A 26,535-nucleotide genomic window follows, 5' to 3' on the forward strand; every position below is an offset into this window, starting at 1 on the left:
CAGAGCCACATGCTGTCTCTGCAAGCTTGGCGAGAAGCACCCGAGGCTTTAGTTGGGGCATGTTTTGAAAATAGATTCCAAAGCCCTCCGTGCCAGCTGCAGAAATAACCTGTGGTCACTGCCTTGTTTTGCTGGATAGCCCTCTCTTCTTTTTGCCTGGCAAAAAATGGAGAAAGGCAGGCTTTAAGTGAGTTAAAAGAAATTGTAAAGGCAATTTTAATGGGAGCTATTTCTACTCAACTACACCATATCCCCTCAGGTTTGGGTGGGAGCTTGTGCCAAGCCAGAGGCGCATCTGTGTCTCTAGCCTCAGAGACCAGAAGTCTTGTGAGAACAGCCAGAGGTTGTGCTCTCCCCCCTCACTCACTCCTTTCCCTCCGATCACTTTTGTGAGGTTGTCTTCTTTTCCCCTGAAACTTTCCATAAGCGCCCCCGATGCAGAGGCCTCGTCACTGGGTCTGGTTCGTCCACATAGTGATTTAATCTCGCCAAGGATTGGTGTCACACACAAAAACAAAAAGCCTCCAAATCTCTGTTTTTTGTCTCTCCCCCAAGAGGAGCCCTGCCGTTACGCTAAAGGGACTGTGTTTTTATGACATTTGCACATGCTCAGGGAACTGTCCGTTTCAGATAAAGCTCTGTGGTTTCTCTACTATCCCAAAAGAGAGCTGAAAGCCACTTCTTGGAACTAAATGCCACCAACAAGAGCCCATGGTTTTTCTTACGTTAGAGCCATCTTTCGTCTGCCTTAGAGCTTTTCACTTCTACATGAATCAGTTTAAAGGAGGATTCATTCAACCTATAAAAATAGTCATGAACAGGACTAGTCTCCCCTTGAAAAATACTACTGCTTTAAAAAGTACTTTATTTTTACTTTTTTTTTTTTGTTAGGGTTTTTGCACATCTAAACAGTGGAAGAAGTGACATTTACCAAAGTTCTATGCCATTCCAGAAATCACACTTCGCCCCTCTTGGGAGTACATTTAGGACAGGGTCGATACAGGAAAGCGAAGGTTTTTCCCAGTTTGACGTTTCAGTTTTCCTGGAGTAGAGGAGATGAGGTTTTCCAAGAGCTGTTTCAGGGGCTCATCATCACTGCTCACCTTTGAGTTCATCGCTTGCTTACGGGAGTTCCTTTGACCCTGGTGGGAGTGTGGTGCCCTGTAATAACATTGAAGGCAAATCCTTTACAACGTGACTCATAACTCATTTCCCTGCACTGCTCCAGAAGAATCCAACGTGTACTGGGCTGATTCTGCCCCAGTGTGCTCTTGTGTAAGGTCCAGGTAACTTCTCTTCCAAGTAGCTTCTCTCCCAAGGAGAGATCAGAGTCAAAAGCCAGAAAGAGTTCTCACCGCCAGCCAGGCACCTGTCCAGTACTGCAGGTACTCTGTGAGGAGCCGAAATGTTCAATCAGAAGAGGTGTTAGCCTACTTTAAGATGTTGAAGTTCTGCCCTGTTAACTCTCTCATCTCATCAGTGTTGACCTCTCTCATCCTTTCTAATGATTCCCTAGTGCTGAAGAAAGCTTAAGTTAGCACAATACTGTCCTTTATCAACAATCAGCTTTTTAAACTTTTTTTTTTTTTTTAATAATCAAACAGCATACCCAGTTCCTGACCCACCAAATTCTCTGTGCCTACAACAACATACAAACACATATCCACATCTCTAGAGGCTTGGGTTTTATTTTCATAGCATTTACAGAATAATTACTCAATGACTTGCTTTTCCACACAGCTGTCTCCTGTGTACATGCCTCTAGGTCCATCACATGGGGCTTCTTTAACATCCATCAGTCCCATAAACCACAATTTACTCATCTATCATCTCTCAGCAGCCATTCCAGTTGTTTCCAATTTTTCCCCTCTTATAAACGCTGCAATAAATATTTTTGTGAAGATATTTAGTAGTGGTGCTTTTATTTTTATGGGTTAGAGTTCCTTAAGTGAGTTAAAGGTTATGCTCATTCATTAAATACTGCCTAACTACACTCCCCAAAGGCTGTAGCAATTCCCATATCCTTCAGCAATTTCCTCCTGTTCTTGCCAGTAGGAGTGATCCATCCTTTTAATTTTTGCCAGTGTGATGGGCAAAAAAAGGATGACTGCTAATGAGGTTGACATCTTTGTCCATTTTTCTTTTGTGTTGTCTTTCAATCAGTGTACAGAATCCTTAATATAGGAATATTAACCCTTTCTGATAAATGTTTTCTATATTTTCCCAGGGTTTTTTAACTTATGGTATATTCTTCTATATAGAAAATTTTAATTTTTATGTAGTTGTTATCCATTCTTTTCTTTATGACTTCTGGGTTTGCTATTTACATAAAAAGTCAGTTTGGAAATTTTTTTTTCTTCCAATGATGAAAAAATGAATAGGTCATAAGAAGTAACAAAAGTAACACTTTGCATAACAAAGTCTTAGTTTGACTGAAAATGGGAGGCAAAGTTGGGGAGAAGGAGTATAGGGGAAAGTTTCATTTCTATGTATTTCTATAATGTTTTAATTTTATTACATATATCTCACACAGGTTCATTTTTTAAATTGAGATGTAATTCACATACCATCAAATCCACCCTGTTAAAGTGAACAAGACAAGGGTTTTGAATGATTCACAAAATTCTGTGACTATCACCACTGTAATTCCAAGACATTTTTATCACCCCTGAAAGAAACAACATACCCATCAGCAGCCACCCCTCAGTACCCTCCCTCAACTCAGGAAACCACTGCTCTGCTTTCTGCCCCGATAGCTATGCCTACGCTGGACATTTTATATCAGTGAAGTCTTACACTCTGTGGCCTTTTGTGTCTGGCTTCTTTCACTGAACATAATGTTTTCAAGGTTTATTCTTGCCATTGATATGCCCCCATATGTCATGTATCAGTTACTTCATTTCTTTTTTGTTTCTGGATAATATTCCACGTGCATGTACCACACTTTGGTGATCCATTCATCAGTTTGGTGACTTTTGGGTTGTTTACCCTTTTGGGCTACTGTCAATAATGCTGCTGTGAGCTCTTGTGTGCAAGTTTTTTGTAGATGTGTTTTCAGTTCTCTTCGTTACCTATCTAGGAGGGGAATTGCTGAGTCACATGATAACTCTCCTCAACCTTTCCAGGAATTATCAGAGTGTTTTCCAAGGCAACTGCACCATTTTACATTCCCACCAGCAGTGTATGAGGGATCCAGTTGCTCCACATCCTTGCCAACATTCGTTATTGTCCATCTTTTTTATTATAGCCATTCTAGTGGATCTGAAGTAGTATCTTGTTTTGGTTTACAGGTTCATTTTTAACATTTGAAAGTTATAGAAAAGTCACAAGTATTTTCTAAGTAGAAAGCTTCTTAGTGACATGGTTTTATACCATACCAATTTCTAATCCTGAACTTTAGTCAGGAAGTACTGGAAAGACAGCCAAAAGTAGTGATTAGTTGGGTTTGCTTTATTAACATGGATCATGTCAAGAGGGATCAAGTATGTGAGTGTGTGTGTATCCTTGTGTGTTTCTATAGGAGCCAGGGGCAGGGAGAAATAAGGCCCAGCACCAACACTGACAAATAATCGCCTAGATGAGCTTCTGCCTCTAACTCTCCCGCCCAAATGCTGACTTCCAGGCACATGTTACATGTAAAGTGTTTACAGTTGCTTTAGTGGTTTGTTGAATCGGGCATCTTTTTCCACATGTCTGTAATTGGCCCACCTAATGAAAAGAAGGCCTTGCTGGGCAACATAGTCGTCAGCCGTATTTCTAACTAAAACAGTCCTTTTGTGATGTCTAGAAAGCTGTGCTTAGCATCTGGAATTTCAAAGCATACTGTATGTCTAGAATAAGGAACCATGTGACAAAGAAAAATAAATTATATTTATTAAAGCTAATAAATATAATGTTATTAACAATATGTCAGATCTGTAAGGCAATTCCAACTTTTTAAAGCACTTTCTCCATCTCCTATCCAATTTTAGTCTTCGAAGCAGTCCTGTCAGATGAGCAGGGCAGATGTCTCTGACTCACAGACCCTCACAGAACTTCAGGACACAGAGGAGGGAAGACTTGCCTGCAGTCACACAGCTAATTGATTGCAGTGTCACAACTGAATCCCAGGTGTCCTGCATTTGACCATGAGACTCTGGGGTAAAAGGACAATTGTTCAGGAAACATTTCTTAGTCTGGGAGGGAGATGTTGTCATTGGCATCTGCCCAGCGCTGAGCTGGCTGTCCTCATGCCAGCAGCACTGGAGTCATTAGCCCCAGTGGGCATCTTGCTTCCTCCCCCGACAACTCCCAGAGATCTGGGGTCTTGTAAGAGCATAGGTGGTAGAAGCTTTGGAGAGCTGGATACAGTTAGTAGGATCGATTCCTGTGGCTTCTACTCAACTTCTGGTACTGAAACCGAAAAAGGAGATAGCAAAGAAGATTCACACACCAGCTTCCACTGGGATTTCTAGAGGAAATAGATGCTTGTTCTCGGCTTTTTCTACAACGTTTTATCTCGGTCCTTCTCCAATAGCCCCCATCGAGCCTCCCAGAGACACCAGGCACAAGAGATGTGTTAAGAGACACAGGAGGTGATGACAACCCGTCTCATTAAAACCCCGTAAAATATTCAGAGGAAACAAGACCACAGGGAAGTCCACCAAAGCAAGAGTGTTATTGTTTGGGGAGGGGAATCTTTTCCCCCTCTTTTGTCTCATATTTGAACTTTCTGCAAGAAGTTATATATCATATAATTTCTTAAATGACACTTTTGTTTATCTGGGAGAGAGGGGTGTATCGGCTGCCGAAGCTGGGCAGCTGTTCGCAGGGGAGGGGCGTGGAGCCGCTGATTAGTGTTTGGTGAGAAGGACGCACTGGCACCCCCTGGCCAGGCCCACAAGGAGGAATATTTAGATTTTATTCACCCTCCAGAAGTCACACAGCATTCTCCCACCTTTTGTCAGCCTCTGGGGCCAGAGGACCCTCGGCACACAGCAGGGCCACTCATTCCCCTGACTGATCAGGAGCTGGGGTCCCCAGAGGGTCTCACCCTCCTCTGGCCAGTGCTGAGCCAGCCAGTGCAGGTGCTGGGCTGAAACACCTGTGTCCTGTTCCTCCCACTGTGCTAAGAAGGAAGAGAAGCCTGGGCACTCTGCTGGGCCGGGTCAAGTCAACGGGGGCAGACCATGCACGCTGAGGCACCGGCTGACTCTCAGAGTCTCTTCTGAGAAGCAGAGCTCTGGTGCACCTACATGGCGGCCCCGAGCCGGAAGAGAAATCGGGGCCCTCGATCCCATGGAAAAGCCACAGCAGGGCCCTTCCCCTCCTGTGCAGCCTGCTCAGCCTCTTGTACTTAGTCTCATATGCCCGTGGTTGACTGTATAGCTCAGTGATGGCGAACCTTTTGAGCTCGGTGTGTCAGCATTTTGAAAAACCCTAACTTAACTCTGGTGCCGTGTCACATATAGAAATTTTTTGATATTTGCAGCCATAGTAAAACAAAGACATATTCTTGATGTTTATTTTATATATTTAAATGCCATTTAACAAAGAAAAATCAACCAAAAAAATGAGTTTGCGTGTCACCTCTGACACGCGTGTCATAGGTTCGCCATCACTGGTCTAGCTGCAGGCCGGCCATTCGGACAGGGGCTGGTGGTAGTTGGCAGGATCTTCGTCTTGTCTGGTTGGGTGTTTTGCACTATCTGTGAGAGTCCAGTGAATGAAAACCCAGCCACTGCTGAGAAGTTAAATCTTGGAAGAACAAGTGTGTGGAAGGACAATAAATAAGATGGGAAGTCCTATTAGGCCATTTGGGTTGTAAGAATTCTCTGGAAGAAAGGGAGAAGGGCCTCAGCCTTCTCGATGTGTTTCAACGTATCCAAAGGCCAAGTAGCATTAGCGGACTTCCCAGCCCCGTTTGAAGAGTGCTGGGGTGCCTGCGAGCCTGAGAATGGAGCATTCCCCCTGCTCCATGAGGGGTCTGTGCCCGCTCTTTATCTCTGGGGACCATGCCCATTGGCTTGGAGCTCACATCTCTGACCATAGCAAGCAGCCGCGGTGAGTGGCCACTGAGCCTCTCCAAGAACACGTCTGGGACTACCCTCCGGTGTCAGTGGAAATTCTCCCTTGCCAGAGGGGAAACGGAGCCTTTTAAAGAGAAACAAGAGTGTTAGGGTTTTGCTTTGTTGCTTTTTTCCCCCCCTCACATTGAAGAAAGTCTATGGCTGACAATTTTCTTTTCCTTTGACCTCTTTAAAAAGCAACTGGAGTTGCAACAGCTCTGCTGAAATTTTATATGGCCTTTTGCTTCAAGGACTTTGAAACGAGCATTGTTGATTTTTCTTCTTTCCTGTCAACCTCTGTCCTATTTCCCTAGTGTTTTATATTCACTGCCCGGATGCTTTTGAATATAGTAACTCTCACTACAGAAGGCCTTCTGACTTTCCCTGTGGCCTGAACTATAGGTATGTTTTCTTTCTGAAAATCTATAAACACGATTGCGAGCGGGAGCAGAACGGCTTTGTGGTCGGCAGAAGGGGAGACACCAGGCCCAGAACTGCTGCCACCTCCACTGTGCAAACAAGGCTTCTGCCTGGTGTGGAAACATCCGTGTCCCTGCACACAGACCTCTGTGTTATTTAGGCACCGTCCAGGATCTGAGTGTCTGTTTGTCATCCAAAGGGTATGAAAGGGAAATCAAACATTCTTTCATATCAGTATAAGCCTTGTGCAAACACAGCCCCATGGACAAAGCCCTTTCCCGGGCCCATAACAAGGAGCTGTTTGTCCTGGCTGCCCGTCTTTAGCAGACGAAGCAGGGCTGAGCTGAGAGTGGTGTGATGTGTGTCGTTGTGATTTTGTTCTCTTGGGCCAAAAAGTTTCATAGGTGTCACGGGGCAGCGTTGACCATGCGCAAGTAGAATCACAGCGCCCACTGGCAGCCTTCAGCTAAGGCCACGTCCAGTGGCTCAGAGCTACAGAGAACCTGACAGAGCAGGTGCACCCAGCCGTGGAAAAGCCACATGGTCGTTTGTGATTGCCTTTGTGCATGGGGATTCACTAGTCACGGAAGCCAGGATCTGGGCTCCTGTCCGCCTGCATCTGATGTCACCAAAGAAAAGGCCTGAGCTCAGGATAAAATTTCTCCATCACCCTCCCCTCAGCCAGGCAGACATAATGCTGCACCTTCGGAATATTAGCGAGGGCTTGGTTTCCTCACCCAGAAATACTCTGATCAATGAAACTCAGGTTTAATTGACCTGTTTTTCTGATTCCTCAGTTTCATTGAGTCCAGTACAATAGCCACACGTGGCTGTTGAGCCCCAGAATTGTCGCCGGTTTATGACATGTTGTAGGTGTCATATATGCCTCGGATTTTTAAAATTTAGTGCCTCCCATCCAAAAAAGTAAAATATCACAGTAATTTTCTATTAATTACATGTTGAAAATATTTTGAATCTATAGGGTTCAAGTCAATATTTTATTAGAATTAAATTCACCTGTTTTCATTTCTTTGAATTATTTTAATCAGTGGCTACTAAGAAATGTAGAATCACAGATGCAACCGGCATTGTTTGCATTGGACAGCGCTGGGCAGGCGCTTGAAGGAAGTGTAGGTGCATAGCGCCATCTGCTGGTTTGCCTACGGCAAACTCTAGTGTAAGCAAGCATGAAGCAGTCTGTGCTGGGAATCTCTCGGCAGAACAATGTGCTACCTTCCTTTTCTAGGAGCTTCTGAAACAGAAGCAGAACTGAACACCCAAGTCCCTAGGGCCTTCAGTAAGGATCCTGGAAAGGGTGGTGTCCAACTGCTGGAAGCTGCAGGCCTGTGTTTACCTCATGAGTGCTGAGGAGACTCTAGAAGGCTGTGGTTCTTAAATGTTGCAAACCGCCCAGACAAGGTTGTAATCAAGCATTTAACAATAGGAGGAGGACGCAGATCCATCCCTCAAGAGACGGGAGTCCTCTCTTTGAATAATGCTGATTGGCTTTGATTTGTCAAGAGTTTGAAAGTGAGACTCTTGCTGATAATAATATCTGCACCAGTTATCTATTGCTGCTTAACAGACCACCCCAAACTTTGTGGCTTAAGACAACAAAAATCGTTTTAACGCCTCCCACTGTTTTATGGGTCAGGAATTCAGACGTGGCCCATCTGAACACTTCTGGCTGGGGAACCTCATGAGGTGGAAGTCAGATCCAGGTGGCCTCACTCCCGACCAGCTTTGCAGGCAACCAGTGCAACCTCATTCTGCTCAGTCTTTCTGCTGGCCAAATCCTGGAAACTCAACTCAGGTGCCGAGTCCATGTCAGAGAGGGAGAGGGAGGCCACACGGTCAGAAAATCCACGTCCTGGGTGGCTCATTCTTGTGACTGGCAAGGTGATGCCGGTAGTTGACTGGAGGCCTCAGATCTTCTCCACAGGGGCCTCTCCACAGGGCATAGCTGGTTTCCTCCACAAAGAGTGACGAGGAGGCCTAAGGGGAAACGGCAACACCTTTGATGACCAAACCTCCAAAGTTACACCATCGCTCCTGCTGTACTGTATTGGTCGAGGCAGGAATGTGCATCCTCTCGATAGAAGAAGGTCAAGAAGGTTTCTTGTAAAAGAAAATGTGAGATGGGATGGCCGTTGCATTTTGGAAAACACAATCTGCCAAAGAGCCTACCACTGGAAGACTAAAAAGCACAGCCTGTTTTCCAGATGAGCTCACTAGGGTTTAGAGAAGTAAAGTAACTTGCCTGAGGTCTCACATCTGGTAGGAATGACAAAAGTCCAGTTCTGACTCCTTGTCCATGCTGGAGCAGCCTATCCAAGTCACCGCCCTGTCTCCCTTATGCCGTGGTACCTAAGCATCACGCTCGCTGTTCCATCTTTCCAGCATCTTCAGGGTGTGTGATGCTCTCTTCACTCGAGTGTTTCAGACCATTCTTTAGGTGGTCTCTTTCTATACGTAGTCCTTTTATTGTGTTGTGGCTCAATGGAAGCAGGTTTCAACCAGCTAGAGAATCCTTCTTACTAAAGTGCTGTAGCAATGAAAAAGTTCACATTTCCCAGTGTTTTCCATGCTGCTTGCTTCAAAAATCTCAGGGATGATAAGCACCATGTAATTTGTGTGATCACATTCTGTTTGATTATCTGAATATTACATCGGATTTATACTTGAAACAGGAAAGAATTAATCACAGCTTGCTCTCAGTAGTTCCCACATTACTCGGTCGTCTTCAAAAGGAGGATTTTTACCATGCTTTGATGTTCTACCTGCCAGAATGAAAACTAAAAATCCAGCTGCCGTAATCATCTGTTATTCTTGGTTCCAGGTCAAACTTCCCTTTCCTGTAGATCAAATCACAGATCTTCCGAGGAACGACTTCCAGATGATGATTAAGATGCACAAGCTGACCTCAGAACAGTTAGAGTTCATTCACGACGTCCGGCGGCGCAGCAAGAACCGCATCGCGGCCCAGCGCTGCCGCAAGAGGAAACTGGACTGCATTCAGAATTTAGAATGTGAAATCCGCAAATTGGTGAGTTGGCCCTCCCATTGCTCTCTGCACCCTAGAGTGACAGGACTGATGCAAAGGTACAGCAGTGAAGGCTGAAGAAGTCAAGGGAAGGGTCGCCATTCAGGGAAGTTTGGGTTCATTTGTAAACAAGTTTCTCAGCAAAAATAATAGCTTTATATCCACAATGGGTGTGTCTGTGAGGGTGAGTAATCACGTGTCCATATTTTATAGAGAGGTAGTTCTTTCCTATTTTCCATTCAGCGTGTTCTAATAGTTAACATTTATCACATGCATATGTGGACCAGGCATTATTCTGAAGTATTTTTTTAGGTTAATCCTCATATCAACCCTACGACTTAGATACTATTTTATCTCCATTCACAGAGGCAGAAACAAGAGTGCAGAGGGGTTAGGTAACTCCCCACCATGTGGCATAACTTGGCTGCCAACCCAATTGTCTGATTCCAAACCTTGTGTTTTCTCCTGCCTCCCACAGAGGAGTGGGTTAGAGGTAGGATGCCTGCCTGGTGTGAGGCAGCTCAGCTCCTGAAGCCCTTCCCTGTCCCAGGGTCCTTGATGTTGCAATTCTGCCTCGACATGATTATCACATCCTCCCTATGCCTGAGAGTATTTTGTGTCAGGGAACAAGCTCTCATCCCCCAAGCTTCCTGTCCCTCAGAGCTGTGTGCCCCTTCTTCTTGAAATGCAACCTTAAGCTACGGGAATAAACCCAGGTGGCCTCACTCCTGACCAGCTTTGCAGGCAACCAGTACAACCTCATTCAGCTGGACCTTTCTGCTGGCCAAATCCTGACACTCAGCTCAGGTGCCGAGTGTGTGTCAGGGAGGGCGAGGGAGGCCACACAGTGTGGTCATGATCTCCGCTTGGGTCCTCAGACTGCACACAGCAATCCTTTGCCTCCTGGTAAGCCACCGTCCTACGGCGAACCTAAGAGCCAGGCGTTTGAAAAGCATGAATAAATGTTACGAGTTATTTTTTAAAACTTTATTTTTATCTATATTTTTTTATTGATTTCAGAGAGAGGAGAGGAGAGGGGGAGATAGAAATATCAATGCTGAGAGTGAATCATTGATCGGCTGCCTCTTGCATGCCCCATGCTGGGGATCGAGCCTGCAACCCGGGCATGTGCCCTGACAGGGAATCGACCCATGACCTCCTGGTTCATAGGTCAATGCTCAACCACCGAGCCACACTGGCAAGGCAATGTTATGGGTTATTAAGATAGTCCTGGACCTCAGAGTCCTTTTTATTATTTAATTAACACCCACCAAGCAGGGAAAACCTGCCCATCTTCAGTGGCTCCTGTCATGTACAAATAAAACCCACAATCCTCAGCAAGACAGCTGGTGCTCTCCATGAGTCAGTCTGTCTTGCTCTCCAGCACCCTTCCACTCTCTGCCTACAACTTGCCCCCGAATAAAATCAAACTGTCTCACCCTCCAACATCTCCTACTCTTTACACCTCTGTGCTTGTGCCTCTGTTGTTTCCCCTCTACCTCGGCCATCTCCCTGTTTATCTTCTCTAACTCTACCCGTGCTCTCTAAGACACAGGTAACTGTCCCCTCTCCGGAAGGCCCCTTCCTGAGCCCCTGTGAGGCTGGCACCTGCCCTGGAGCCAGTCTGACCTCTGGCTTCACGCTTGTCACGTTATTAGTCTTGCATTGTCTGTGTCTGCCGCCCCAGCCCCTTGCCCGAGACTATAGGTTTGTTGATCTTCTCTGGTTTTCCAGTGCAGACCCATTGAAACCTCTCAGGAAATGTCCGTTGACCTAAAATTGCAACTGGGTCGTGGAATTATGAATGACTTCTTTGTTTCAGATTTCTCTTCAATGTTGTTTTAAGAACAACAAAACGTGTTTAATTTAAGCCAAGCACCACATTGCTGCTGGTGAGTGTGGGTCTTCTGAAAGCCTGCTGGGCTTAGGTGGGGAACCAGGCCAGGCTGGGCCCACGGTACCAGTCGGCAAGGTCTTAGGCCCAAGTCTGTAGGAATGCCGGGCCGACACTCTTCTTCAGGCGATAGGATAACCCTAACCACCCATATTTGAGAAATGCCCAATTTTTGTTTAGCATTCCTCTCCGTGCGACTGTGTGATACAAACAAATAATAAGTCTGCGCCATACACCAGGCAGACATCTAAAGCTCTTGCTAATATTGTTCAGTTGGGAAGCCAAGAGGGCATCTGGTTCGCGCCCCCCCCCCACCACCACCACCACCACTTTTTTGGAAACCCCTTAAGTAACATGCGGCATTTCACCACCAAATGAGTTTCACATGCTCGTCAGTGTACAGCTAGCTGTGCCCTAGAGCTTCCTGCTTTCAACCAAGTCTTGATGTGTGCAGTGAGCCAAAACACCGCACACACAGCGTTTCATCCTCTTCACCCCAGAAAGTGACCCGGGACACTTTGCAGGTCAGTAGGCGTGGAGGGGTCACTGGCTTGGCCAAGATGATGTGGCAGAATTAAGATTGAGATTCCCTCGGAGTCCCCTCCCAGGCTGTGTGGTGTTGCCTCTTTACAGCCTTCCAGGTTGCAGCACAGAAGGTCCAGGTTGCACAGCCTGGATGGTTTTGGCTTCTTACCCACCGCCCTCTAGCTGGGGAGCTGCGCCCACTCGCCTGGCCTGAGTGGCAGGTGGCTCTGGCAGGGCCAACTCCGATCCTGCCCACAAGTCCCCAGCACGACACTCTCACTCCCCACTCCCACGCTGTCTCCGGCATGCCACTCAGCTTCTGCAAACTTGCATAATGTATTTCTCTCGAGTTGCACTTGTACATCTGTTTATTTTTCATTTTTAAAACATGTTTTCTTGAAAAATTTATAAATATTTTAGCAGGTGCCCTTTCCCCATATAAATCTCTGTCTCTGACAGACTTGCACACGCTGCCTGCCACACTGTATTGGAGATGGGCACGTGCAGCTCGTGTAGGAGCCCCCACGTGCCCGCCGGGCTGTGTTCGAGATGGGCACGTGCAGCTTGTGAGGAACCCCCACGTGCCTGCCGGGCTGTGTTCGAGATGGGCACGTGCAGCTCGTGAGGAGCCCCCGCGTGCCCGCCGGGCTGCATTTGATTTAAGGCATCTGCAGCTTGTGTAGGAGCCCCCACATCAGATGTGTGCCCCCCGCCCTCTCACTCTGTCCCCCGCTTCATTTTCTCTCCCATCCTCACTCCACGCTGCCCTCGATGTGTAGTTTCTCCATGTCACTGTGTGCCCTCTCTGGGGCCTCCTGATCCTCTCTCTTCACACAAGTAGTTGTGGTAAAACTTAAACCCTTCTCCCCTCTGGTGCTAAATTCCTTTCTCTGAGGGGGTGATGGACTGGAGAAGCACAAGAGCTTGTGTGGAATTTACCTGAAGGAAAACACCTGAGAACCTCGGTCTCCACAGCCCTGTGTGCCCTCTTGCTGTCCAGGGAGAGTCAGCCTCACTACCCGGTCCCCAGCCGTCCTAACCAGCGTCTGTGCTCAGTCTGCAACCAAGGCCCAGCGAGCCTGCTGAGGTTGGATGGAACCATCTGAAATGGCCAATAATCACATTTTTTAAATTTTCATAGCTTAAATATTTTCAAGAAGTTTTAGGTTCATAGCGAAATTGAATAGCAAACACATAATTCCCACATGCCCCCTGCTCCTGCACACTCCCAGCCTCCCCCATTATCAGCATGCCCCACCAGTCACATTTGTTACAATTGGTGAACCTACACTGGCACATCAGAATCGCCCAGTTGCCCTGACTGGTTTCGCTCCTTGGATAGAGCATCTGCCCATGGACTGAGGGGCCCCGGGTTTGATTCTGGTCTAGAACACATACCTCAGTTGAAGGCTCCATCCCTGGCCCTGGCCAGGGCCCACCGATCGATGTGTCTCACTCACATCAATGTTTCTCTCTGTCTCTCCTTCTCCCTTCCACTCTCTCTAAAAATAAATGGAAAACTATCCTCGGGTGAGGAGTAACACAAAAAAAAATCACCCAAGTCCACAGTTTATATGAGGGCTCACTCTTGGGGTACAGTCCATGGGTTTGGACAAATGTATAATAAACATAATGCCATGTATCTATCACATAGAGTAGTTTCACTGCCCTAAAAATTCTCTATGCCCTGCCTATTCGTCCTTCCCACCCCACCCCAGCCCACCCCCCTGGCAACCACTGGTCGCCATAGCTCTGCCTTGCTCAGTTATTTTTGACCTTCAGAAATGGCAATCTAATGCATCTAGGGGAGATTCTCAGCTCTTGGTTTGAGACCAAGAGTTTTCCAGTTGATCCCCTGCAAACCCCAAATTCCAAGAAACAGGAACCTTGACTCCCAGAAGTGCTCTGAGCCCCGGCCAGTTTGGCTCAGTGGATAGAGTGTCAGCCTGTGGACCAAAGGGTCCCAGGTTCAATTCCTGTCAAGGGCATGTACCTCGGTTGCAGACTCCCGGCCCTGGTCCACGGCGTGTGTGGGGCAACCAATAAATGTGGCTCCCTCACATCTGTGTTCCTCTCTGTCTCTCCCTCTCCCTTCCACTCTCTCTAAAAAAATCAACGGAAAAAATGCCTTCGGGTAAGGATTAAAAAATAATAATTTAAAAAAATAAAATCTTTTTTAAGAAAAAGTGTTCTGGTTGGTGGTGATTTTACTGGTCACTTGGCCAGGCCACCGAGAGGGACAAAGAGCTGCCACAAGGGAGGTGTCAGGATCGGTGCCCGTCTGGGTGGGCAGCTCAGCGATGAGACCTGGCAGGAGAGCATGTCCAGGCTCCCGGGAGGCATATGTTGTGAGTTTCTAGATCCTGGAGAGCCCAGCAACAAGGTCTCCCTCCGGCGCAGGCTTGACCGGGCGTCTCTTGCTTCCCCGTGTCCAGGTGTGCGAGAAGGAGAAGCTGCTGTCCGAGAGGAACCAGCTGAAAGCGTGCATGGGGGAGCTGCTGGACAACTTCTCCTGCCTCTCCCAGGAAGTCTGCCGCGACATCCAGAGCCCCGAGCAGGTCCAGGCCCTGCATCGGTACTGCCCTGTCCTCAGACCCATGGGTCTCCCTCCAGCCTCCAGTATTAGCCCCGCGCCCTTGGGCGTGGAGCAGAACCTTGCCGCCCCTCCGTGCGCGGTCGGGGACACCGTGCCCTGCTGTTTGGAGCAGGGTGCCGCGCCGCCCGGGCCCCCCTGGGCCCCCGGCAACGCCTCCGAGAACTGTACTTCTGCGCGGAGGCTGGAAGGCACTGACCCAGGAACCTTCGCGGAGAGAGGGCCCCCTCTGGAACCCAGGAGCCAAACGGTGACCGTGGACTTCTGCCAGGAAATGACTGATAAGTGTACCACGGACGAGCAGCCCAGGAAGGATTACACCTAGTGACGCGGCCCGCCTCCGCGTCCTCACACCTCCCCACCAGGTGGCGCTGTCCAGCTGTCGTCTGGAAGAACCGAGAAGGAATTTGGTGCACACTACAGCGGTCTCAGCAGCAATACCGTCTCCAAGTATTCCCTCCTCTCTCCACGCAGGAGTGATCGTTACCTTCACAATGGTGCTACCCCTTGCCCCGGCAAGGAAAGACAACAGTGGTGACACTGTCTGTCTGTGGGTTAATTTCAATCTTAACAGGGATAGACTATAACACCTCTAGGACCCAACCACGGATTTTTTTCTCAGTGGCCCATGTCACAAACCCTATCTCAGGAATTTCTTCTGAATGTTCAATTTTTTTCATTGAAGACAGCTTCTATACACATCAAAGTTTTATAGCTAGACTGTAAATATTATATATAATATATATATGAAATATATATCTCTCCATATGCAAAAGTCCTGCATGCCTCAATTTTCTCATCCTAAAACTGGAAACTTCATTTCTCATTGACAGACAGGTTCCAACATTCCTCTTCTTTTGTCTCTGATGCTAGAACTAGTTTGGCAACTGTTAACATGGTCTCTCTTTTTTTTTTTTTTTTCTTGCTTCACAGTTCAACTTCGATTTGTACTTATTTATGGACAGAATTCGATGTTGGAAGTTTTCATTTTAAGGTTTTTGTTTCAGACAGCCTTTTCTGTTTGGTTTGGGTTTGGCACCGTCAGGTGGTGTCATCTGAGTTTGGTGGGTTTGTTGTTTGTTTCTGCAGACACTGTACAGTCATGGTCAACTTTGCCACTTGCACTGAGTTTTGGGTCAAACCTATTTTCTTAAATGAAGTTGTAACTTCCGTATAACTCGAGTATACTGTATATTCTTTGCTTTTAGTTTAAAAGTAAAACATTTTAGCTCATTAAAAAACCACTCAGGTGATAATTATGTAGGGAAAAAAACAATCTTGCCAAATAATGAATTCATCCTAGGATGTGTCGACAATAATCTGCTTGAATATTTTTCTATCTCACCTCCTCCCCACCTTTCCTAAGCAAAGTCGAAATGCAGATGGAGAGTTCAGAGTTGATGCTGGATGTTCAGATTCCTAAGTGGGGAGAGAGTTTGGGCATCTCACTCGAAAGTGCATCGAAATAGTAGGCGTTGGCTCCTAGAAATAAGTCAGACCTGCTTTCTCACCCGGGGTGTAAGTCCCATTCATTTCAGCACTTCATCCAGCCTCGCCTGCCCTGGGAGTGTAGTGCGGCAGGACCTGCTACTTGGAAGGACTCGGCTGAGCAGGACTGGCCTCCTGGGAGAGCTCACCCGAGGGGGTGACCTGCAGCCCCAAGGCCCTGCCTCTGCATGCTGTCCTGGGTCAGTGCAGCTCACCCAGAGTCGGAGAGAGCAGGTCAGACAGCCTGAGGTCTGTCCCGGACACAGGCGAGAGCATTTCTTCCTTCCTTCCTTCCTTCTCCAAATGCTTCGAGTTGAACTCTGAGGTTTTCCACCAGTCTCTTGTCCCCAGGCAGATTTCATTCTGAGTCTTTGGACGTGGTGTGGCCAGGAGCCCGCCCTGACCCTGCCCCCACCACACACACACCTGCCCTCACCTGATGATCATTTTCTTCTCTTGCTGCAAAACTGGTTGGCTTGCAACCCACAGAGAGCAGCTTCCCTTGGCTCTGGGGGGTTGGCGGGGGGGTGGGCCCCTGGCCACGTTTACAGGAGAGTGTGCTGAGACCCCGCACCAGCCGCAGAGGAGGAGGAATCAGCTCCCTCGCTCCAGCGGGCCCCGCCTGGCCAGGGGAAGAGTCCCTAAGGGTTTGATGTGGGGATGGGGTGGTGGGCACTGGGGACTAGATGGTTGACTTTGTTTCTTTATTTGTGCCATTGTTTGGACAATATTAAAGCTGCATGTAAAAGGGGGAATTAGTATATGATGTAGGCGAAAGTGAAATCATAGTAACATGTTTTAGTATTAACTTTTTTCTGTACAAATATTAGCGCTAAACGTTGGAATATGTATGAATGCCAGAAATATGTTGGTTCATGCTGTAGGATTAAAACACACACAAAAAGGCTTTTCTTTTAAACTAGCTCCACTTTTAAAACCTGCCTCTGGGTTTTCGTTTCCTCTCGTGTGTGTGTGTGTGTGTGTGTGTGTCTGTGTGTGTGTGTGTCTGTGTGTGTGGTGTGCACATGCTTGTCTCATTGAGCTCTGTACCAGAGCTGCCCCTGTCATCGCGGTTGTTGGTATTTCTCCGCCTAGTAGACAGGTCTTGCGCTTCACCAAGAGGTCTGCCCGCCTTTGTGGAAAGCTGGTGACAGCTCGAATTTACACTCAATGTGAATCATGTGATCCATCCCAAGTCTGTGTTACGGTGGAGTCAGCCAACAGTATTTTGTTCTTGAACTCTCTTGTTTCCTTTTTTAAGTGACCTCCTCTTTTTCAAAAAAGGAGTGTTTTCTGCTCAGATCATAACCAGGTTCAAACACCTTGTTGGCATCGTTTATCCTGGTAATAGCTCACGTGCAACTGGTAGTCTTGACCGCATTCCGTCCATCCTCTCCCTGTGGGTCGGTCTGCACACACCTGTGCTGTGGCCGCTCCCAGTGGGAAGGGCTCTCTTTCTTTCTCTCCACCCTAACTCGATCCACCTCCTCTTCTTGCCAGCCCCCACCTCACTTTTATTCCTCTCTCCAACCAAACCCTTCCTGTAGGAACTGGTTAAAAACACTGCTTGAAAAACTGTCTTTCGATTTCTTTTTAGCAACTTGTTCCGATTTTGTTCACCATCCACCATGAACAGCGACTAACTTTGTGCAATGCAACATGTCCATGTCTGTTACCGCTCTAAAACATGTGTTTGTCAAGATTACTTCCTGGTTCATTGAAAGGGAGGACTAGCTGGGGACCAGAATCCAAATTGCCTCAAGTGGAATTTTTAAAACCAGCCTGTTCTTTCCCCTGGGATCCCTTAGTGAAGCCTGTGTCTCGTAGGAAAAGGAAAAGCAAGTTAACTGTAGGAAACAGTGTTCTTTAGGGTCTTTCTTACCAAAATAAAGGACCCTCCCACCATGGACTGTTTAGGAGGATCCCTACGCCAGCCCAGGAGGGGCTGGGCTCTGAGTGTCTGGGCCTGGGATGGGTCAGGGCAGGGACAGTGGAGGTGACGAGCTAACGGCCGCCTGAATCTAGCCCTCCCCTTTGTTCTATGTGTGTCTCCAGGCAGCCTCACTTCCTTCAGGTTGGCCAGGCTTCGGGCAGGCGAGTGCTTTGCTGTATGTGTTTGTTTCTCTGCGTTATCTGGGGGTGCCTTGAATAAATGAACTTTATTACATACTGATTCTGGAACAAAACAGTTGCAAAAAATAAAAAAATGAAAAGGCTGGCAGTTCCTAGGCCCTCCTGCTTCTCCCTCTGGGTTCCCTGGCCGTGACTCCGGCGTCAGAGGTGAGCTGCAGCAGACGGTGTGATTTTGTATAGTGTACAAGTAATTTATTAACTGTCTTTCTGAAGGTATGCTGCTTTGAAGATGCACTATGATTTTGGATTTAATCCTCGTCTTGCTTTCCCAAGGAACTTTAAAAAAAGGCTGTTGATTAGCAGGCCAACTGCCGCTTCTTGAAAAGGAGGGCAGGGAGGGCCTGCATGGGAGGACGGCTCAAGGTCAGGTGGGCACGGTGTGACGTTCAGTGCTATTGCCAAGAGGTCCACACCTACACTTTCTCCTTTAATACTTTATGATGGCCATTCAAGAAGAAGAAACAAACAAAAGTGTAAAAATGATAAGCCGTTTAAGAAACCACCAAGTCCTGCCCTGTGAGCTGATCCACTGTGTGGCAGCGTAATCCTCTGAACATGAGCAGAAGCCTGCCAGGCTCTCTCAAAGCCCTTCTTGGCTCCCTAGGTCTATACATCACACCCCATTTAAACTGGGAGCTGCATAGGAAAGGACTTCAAACCGCTCCACTGTCGCGTAGTGTGGAGGAGTCAGATCTAGAAGGAAGCAAGAATCAAGTTTTTTCCTCATCATTGTAAATAGACTAAAGAACATAGTGTGTGTGTGTTTTTAAAGAATAAAGCTGTTCACTGGATCATGAGTTAGTGTTTCTTGCCCAAATTGAGGATTTTGTTGTAGGTTCAGTCTCTGGCAGGTCAGTCCACAGCGCAGGGCCCTGGGTGGCCGTGGGGAGGCATTCTGTGTTCAAGCTGTGTGTTTCTAACACTGCCCAAGCCATCTCATGACCCAAGCATCAAAGACGGATGCTGCAGAATAGAAAATATTTGCACACAAATATGTGCAAAAAGTATTTGTACATAGAAAATAACTATTGTGGCAGATTAAGGATAAATTATTCAACTGACGGTGCAAAAACATTTCTTGCAAAGAAAAGTTAAATGTATAGTATTTTCCTACACTCCACCCTGGGAGGTAATATTTATATCAAATGGCTATCAGTGTGTTTTCATTGTAATATGGAGATGATTTCATGGCGTGGCGTGGTGTGCGCATTTCAGTATCAAGCAATGGACAGACAGCTCTGACTCTCACATTCATTCCAGGTTATTGACCTCAGAGGAAACCATGGCCCTCCTTAGAAGCAGAAGTGCACCCAGACCATTCATTTCAGGTAGACTGGCATTCAGTGCCAAATGCTCCCGTGTATCAGGAAAGGGGAAAGGACTTGGACACAGTGGGGTTTTCCTACAGACTGATGCTTAGTCTTCTACCGAAACATGTCTGAAGGCAGAGGGGTGACCTCCGCTTGAGTCCCCGCAGTGCACTTTGCATGTGTGAATGCTGGGGTGCCCATGCACGCTGGGACGTAGAAGACCTGCCACTTCTATCGAGTAATCAGGAAGATTCCAGATGCACTTGGGAGCTTTGGGTGCTGGTTAGACACCGTGAGCCATTCCGGGCAAGCACCCACCTTTGCTTGGGAGGCCAAGAGGGCCTGTGAGAATTTGTTCCAGAACCAGTCGGATGCAAGTGCACCTCTAATACATGCCTTACAAACTCCAGAGGCCATATTCAAAACAGGGTCTTCTCAGTGTATGCAAGGGGCCGCAGCCCCGCCTCTCCTCCTCCCCAGGCCGAACAATACGGACAGTTTTCACACATATCTACCTGTATAACCCTCTGTACCTCTCATAACTGGTCAACGACTGTAACAGGTTACATCAGGTGTTTTTCTACATACTTTTTACACAGATTCTATGCGATTAATGTAACTTAATTCAGTGCATCAGTTTATTATACTAGTTCTTAGGCTTGTCTTTTACTTTCTAAGTGATTGTGGTTTTTCTTGTGGTTTTTATTGTAAAGATGAAAACGGCTGTTGATGCTTATTCTCTGTAACTAAGAATTTTTACCTTTTTTGGGGGGGAAAGCGTTGCTATGAACTAATGAATTGAAACTTCATTTACTCATTGTAAATACACTATTGTGCAAAAAAAAAAAAATTCACTCAATTGAATTGCTAGTGTTAACTAAATTTTGTCTAGACACCATTTCTGTTGATGAAATAAAGACATATCATTATGCATTGTAAACTGATTTTCTCTGCCTCGGATCCCTGTTACAGACGACACAGCTGGTGGCCTGAGGAAATCTCTGCTGCCAGAGAAGCCATGTCTCTTCCTCTAGTTCATACCCTTACCTGTTACCTGACTGATCTGATCAGAAGTCTAAATATGTGATCATGCCAAAGTGATTCCTCGACTCTGAATTTTCAAAACCCCTAGTGCCTATGAGAGCAGATGAAAGACATTAAATCCAATTTCCTGGTTTGGGTTTGGTGCTGTCGCCTATGCAAAATGTCACCACTGGGGGGAGCTATGGGAGGGTGTTGTTTCTTACAATGACATGTGAACCTGCAATTATCTCAAACCAAAAGCTAAATGAAAGTAAACAGAGAAAAGAAATCAACACCAAGATACAAGGAGGGGCAGGGCAAGGAATTTAGAATTCTGGTTAGGAAGTAAATACAATTGAGCGAGAAAAGCCTATTTGATAGTTCAGTCTTGGAGTTTGATGTCAAGGGAAACCGAGATATTGAGTGGCAGGCAGGCCAGACGGTGAGGAACAGTGGACACAGAAGAGGTTTGGCTGAGCTGTCAGTGAGGCTGTAAAGGATGTGTTCACAGGATATCTGGAGAGAGCACCCTGCCACACAGGTTTGGGCTTCAAGAAGTGCATGGCCGGACCGCACCCATCAGATGGGAAACTGAAGTTAAAAATTGCTGAATTATGCTCCTTAATGCATCTCCGAGGCACCCTACTGAGTCATGGGGGACTTCCAGGGAACATATTGTGGGGTTTGCATCCCATCCCCAGAGATTCTGGTTTAATTAGAATCGGATGAAAAAAAAAAAGAATCAGATGAGTCCTGGGCATGAAAAAAAGTAAAGCTCCCAGATGACTGTAACTTGTAGCCAGAGTTGAGAACCCTGCTGTGGTTCGGCAGAGGGTCCTGAGCACCCATGCATTGATACCTAACACAGTCTCCTATGAGGAGCTGCTACAGTGTTTTGGACAGGTTCAAGCCTTGGACTGATGAGAAGGCACAGTCCTCTCGTGGCCACGTGCAAGTCTCAGCTTGGAGGGCAGAGCCTTCCCAGCACAATTATAGCCAACAGCTGTAGTTGTATGCTTGAGCCTATGGTCCGAACACATGGCCCCACGTGCCTGTGTGATAGAGTTCAGGTGCATGTAGTTGAGTAGGGTTGAAACCCATGAGAATGATGTAAACAACTTGATCATGCCCTTACTTTGCCTCGTGGCATCTGCTATAAAATAAAGACACGGCTTGTGGGGACTGGCGCTGTCCATCAGAGGAGCAGCGTCCCACCGAGACCCAGCTTTCATTCTCTTGTCTGTCTTTTCTAAGCCTTTCATCGCCTCCACTCAGGGTCGCTGAACCAGGCTGAGCTGGTCTGAGTATGCCTTGGCCATGCCGGCTCCCGACAGTCTCCTAGGTAGATGACTGGTCACTGGCAAGAAATGAGTATCAGTTTGAGAGAAGCGTTTTAGGAGAAATCTAGGTAGGATGATTCATTCTCGAGGTATGGCTTTAGTGCAGTAAAAAAAATAATAATAATCTCTAAATTCATAGGAGATATGAAACTAGGTTAGAGGGATTCAATCACTATTAACACAAAGAAAGAAACAAAGGAAAAACCAAGTGTGTGAGCTCAACCAAGTGAGCTTAACGGCGAAGTTCCACCTCTAAACCTGGAAGTGTTGTTTAATGAACGAAAGCAGTTTGGAGCAGTGGGTAAAGCAAATGTCATTTTTTTTTCCAGAATTGAAAAGAATCTACAATAAATATCCATTATGTCTTACAATGGTCAGGGAATGTTTATTCCACAGTGGCTGTTCAGAGAACAGAATTAAAATCGATATGATATTGATTTTAGTCTTTGTGAGATATATCCCCAAATATTTGTATATGACTTTTAAATGCCAGAGCTATGAAAACAATGGCGTGAGACAAGGGCACCTCAAGGTTACGAACAACCCCTCCTCTGATCCGTTTTCCACACTGTGGCAGAAAGAGCTTTCTAAAGTGACTCTGACCCAGTCACTCCTCTGCTCCACGTCCCCTTTGAGTTCTCCATTGCTGCCCTTCAAGGCCTCCATGCTCCCTTCTCCAGCCTTCCCTCTCTCCACAGCCCTCCTTCCACTCTGTGCTCCACCAAACGTGACTCCCCAGAGAGCCTTGCTGTCACACCTCTCCCTTTGTGCTGTGCCCTCTACTGGGATGGCCTCTTCCATGGACCCCAGTTCTCCTAGGCCTGGAAAACTCACATCTATGACAACACAGTTCAAAAGACACTTCAACTATGAATCTTTAGAAGATGAGGTACAGATATACAATAGAATATTACTCAGTCATAATACAGAGTGAAAGCTTATCATTTGTGACAACCATGGATGAACCTAGAGGAATTATAAGTGAAATAAGTCAGAGAAAGACAAATAGCATATTTCACTTATATGTGGAATCTAAAAAACAATAAGTGAACAAACAAAACAGAAAAAATGTATAGATACAGAGAACAGACAGGGTGGCCAGGTGGAAGGAGAATGGAGGCTGGGTGAAAAGATGAAAGAATTAAAAAGTACAATTAGCAGTTACAAAATAGTCGCAAATGTAAAGTACAACCTAAGGAATCTAATCAATAATATTGTAATAACTTGGCACGGTGCCACCTAAGTACCAGACTTATTGGGGATAACCACTTTGTAAGTTATATAAATGCTTATCTAATAACTGCACTGTTCACCTGAAACTAATATAATCTTGAATGTCAACTGCAATTGAAAAGTAAAAACTATGAAGCTTTTCCTGACCGGTCCATAAAGAAGTGACCACTCCCTCCTTTGCCCACCTCCATATCATGCACCTTACACATTATCACATTTACATGTTTACCTAACTTTCCCTTTTATGGCAGAGATGGTATTTTATCCATTTACACACCCAGCACCTAAAAGTCAGATGGATATAAAGTTTTCAATTAAGTTTATTTCATGAGTTGAATTTCTTGAATGAATGAATTTAACTCTCTATAAATTAACCTCCCCTTCCTCCTCTCCCTCTCTCTCAACACAGACATATACACACCATGAAGAAGGAAATGGAAGGCTAAGAAGGGGCCAAAATGGAACACTTCTTGTAATAGTTCCTTGATCAGTCAGTCTGTCTTTACTTACCATTGATGTTCTGTGCCCATTGGCTGAAGGCAGAGCAAGGGGCTGTTTTACTGATGCAGAAAGCACAAGCTAGTCCGAGAACTGAAGCTACCCGAGTCACTGTGTAGCTGTCCCTTTTCAGATAGCAGCCCGGACAGAAAGCTGCCTTTGCGACTGCCTGAGCGAGATCTGTCTGTCCAGACTCCACTCTCTCTCACGCTGCCATCGCTGCCTCTGCAGTGACTGTGCAAACCTGTGAGAGGCTCCCTGCGCGTTGCCAGTCCTGGGACTGTTCCCAGGTTCCTATTGCATAGGATGGACAATGTCTAGAAGGCATCATTGTGCCTAGCCAGTACTGGGACATGGTATTCTGTATGCCAAAGGAAGAATGGTCAGGTTGCTGTCCTGGGTGCTGAATTCTAGCACAGTCATCCCAGGGACACGTGTTGTGGACGTGGAGCTGTCCGCTGTGCTGACCCTTCTCAGCCCAGTCCTTTTCACTATCACAAGGATCTAACTCAAGTGGCTTGGGTTGTGGGGTTTGCCACAAGGCTTTAGACTTCGGCACACTGACTTGGGTGACTTGTTGCTGATTGTTGGCTTGAAGTAGATTCTTTCATACAAGGGGGAGCAAATCATATACTGCTGAGGCACTGAATATTTTCTCAAATGAAATGGAGGGGCCCTTTCATCGTCAATGCCCTCATTGCCTGACTTCTCATAAAGTGCCCTCCTGATTTTCCTGATTCCCAGATGGAATATTTCCAGTAAATTAAGGAGCAAAGAGATGGCTGCAATGCTGTGCACAAAGAGCATGAAAATGGTCTTCTCTGTGGGCCTGGATACAAAGCAATCCGCTACACTGGGGCATGGAGGTTGAGTGTATTTGTAGAGGGAGTGTATTTGAAACCCATAGAGAATATACTGGCCTACCATAAACCCTACTTCCAGTACATGTCTGATCAAGATGTGTAAGACAAGTATGCGGTAGACATCCTTTCGGAGGGACTTTATGGATCCTCTTCTGCTCTTGTAACCTCCTCAGTTCTCTATCCTTTGTTGCTCCTCCAATTCCAGCCCTGGATTCCCCATGTGGGTTCTAAGGTGTGACTTTTTCCTCTGCCTCTCCTTTTCAAAGGCCCAGAGTCGATAAAGGACATGGCCCATATACACCAGAGAGGGAGAAGATACGAAGATGATCAGTAAAACCCAGAATCTGGTCAAAGAGATAGGGAACACATCAATCATAACAGATATTGTTGCAACCTGGCTGCTGGGTGTTGCAGGCAAAGGCTGACTGTTCATCATCCCCAACATCTTCAGCAGCCACACCAAGTAGCAGCATTCGGAAAATGAAGAGGATGGTCAGCCATGATGGTTGAGTGGGAGTGAACTTCCTCTAGAATGTCACCCAATGAGTTCCAATCCCCCATGGTAAGAGACTAATGCCTGAAATATAGAGAACACGGAGGTTAATAACACCCCTGGATGTAATGTATAAAGACTCAGGCTCATTAAAACAGCAGATTGTTTTTTCATGCCAGTAAAACTGTGAATGGCTTCCCAGCCCTAATATTTATGGACCATGCTTGATGAAATAGGATGGTTCCAGGGACTATCCAATTTTGAAAAAACACTAACGACCCTCCACAATCTGATCCAATATCCTTCCTATCCTGTTCTCTCCCACACAAAGTTGACTGTCATTCTGACATATGCATTGGCCCTCATGTTTATACAATGCCGTCTATTCCACAATTTTACTCATTTTTCTACCATCTGAGATGCCCCATTTACCATACATCCTACATGATCTTAAATAACTCTTACTGTGGCACTGTACCTAACATGAGTTGTGTGATGGTTGTAGCATTTTGGTCTTTGCACACAGAAGGTATCAATAAATAACAGTGGGCTGAATTGTCTTTTCACTTTAAAACTCAGTTCCTCTCACAGGAATAATCATCAGCAGAAAAACAAAGGTCCTCGTTATATATTATCCATGGCTCCCACTCAAGACTAAAAGTACAAATGAGGAAAACAGAAATCAGCCAAATAAACCCTGTGCACAGCAGTAAAGATTAAGAAGACACAGAAACAATAAGCAATAAGACATATGATTACATGTTTTCATGGAAGCTTTGCTAACTTAGAGGAAAAGTGAATATAAACTGCTCTAGCAAACTTGAGACCTGGAAAAAAATGGAAACATAGCTGACATGAGTAGGTTATTTGGTTCACACTGAAAAATTTAATGTTTTTCAAGGTTCAATGAGGCTAAAATACTTGGTACATTAAAATCTTCTAAGATGTGGAAGACTTCCTAATGTGAAATATATGGAGAAAAAGCAGGAAAGTGTTATTAGGTTAAAACAAATAATGAAACAATTTTCTCTTTCCATAATTCATTCCTTCAATATTTACCAAAATCTTTCTAGCATTTAGTAGATGCCAGGAAATTCAACAATGAACCAGACATGCCTGGTCCAGCCCACAGTACTTAGTCACTAAGGACTCCCACTAACATATAAAATGAACCAATAGTGTAAAAAAAGCAAATATCAACTCAAAAATACAAGAAAAAAACATTAAATTGTTATATTTTCCCTACTTATCTCCAAACACAAATACAGGATGGGGCAAAAGTAACTCTACATTCGTTTGTATAGAAAATAATACAATCCTCTATAATAAAGAGCTAATATGCTAATGGTCGTGATGCCCTCATTATGTAACAACTGTTCAGCAGGAGGCTGCATGCGTGTAGGAGTGGAGCTACCGCATTGCTCCAGAGATGGGGCAGAAGTGGGGAGGCACCCGGAGGAGGTGGGACCAGCCCGAGGCGACTCGTGGGACCAAGGGAGGGGCTTAAAGCGACCAGAGAAGGCCAGAGGGGTCAGGGGCAGGGCCAGGTGCACTCGAGTTCTGGCTGGAGAGGTTAGGGTGTCAAGGCGGTGCGGCAGGCAGGTGGGCATGGTGTGCATGGGTGGTAGGGCC

At 46.2% G+C, this 26,535-nt stretch overlaps 2 protein-coding genes across 4 annotated transcripts in view; one reads left to right on the plus strand and one right to left on the minus strand.

Moving 5' to 3' along the window:
• Window positions 1-20,365, plus strand: part of BACH2 (BTB domain and CNC homolog 2) — a 336,731-nt gene extending 316,366 nt beyond the window's left edge. For all 3 annotated transcript variants that reach the window (XM_070418072.1, XM_070418073.1, XM_070418071.1), the window contains 2 exons: window positions 9,307-9,513; window positions 14,365-20,365. In XM_070418072.1, coding sequence (XP_070274173.1) covers window positions 9,307-9,513; window positions 14,365-14,847 — 690 coding nt within the window. In that variant the 3' untranslated portion in view covers window positions 14,848-20,365. The remainder of the gene's footprint in view (window positions 1-9,306; window positions 9,514-14,364) is intronic.
• A 3,241-nt stretch (window positions 20,366-23,606) lies between these two features.
• Window positions 23,607-24,843, minus strand: GJA10 (gap junction protein alpha 10). Its single transcript, XM_070419091.1, is given in 5 exon segments — window positions 23,607-23,800; window positions 23,803-24,150; window positions 24,153-24,526; window positions 24,528-24,594; window positions 24,597-24,843. Coding segments are annotated over 5 exon segments (1,230 nt in total).
• Window positions 24,844-26,535: the final 1,692 nt, after the last annotated feature.

Source organism: Myotis yumanensis, unplaced genomic scaffold, assembly GCF_028538775.1.
Source record: "Myotis yumanensis isolate MYYU_CA2020_CCGP unplaced genomic scaffold, mMyoYum1.0.hap1 SCAF_6, whole genome shotgun sequence".
Classification (NCBI taxonomy): domain Eukaryota; kingdom Metazoa; phylum Chordata; class Mammalia; order Chiroptera; family Vespertilionidae; genus Myotis; species Myotis yumanensis.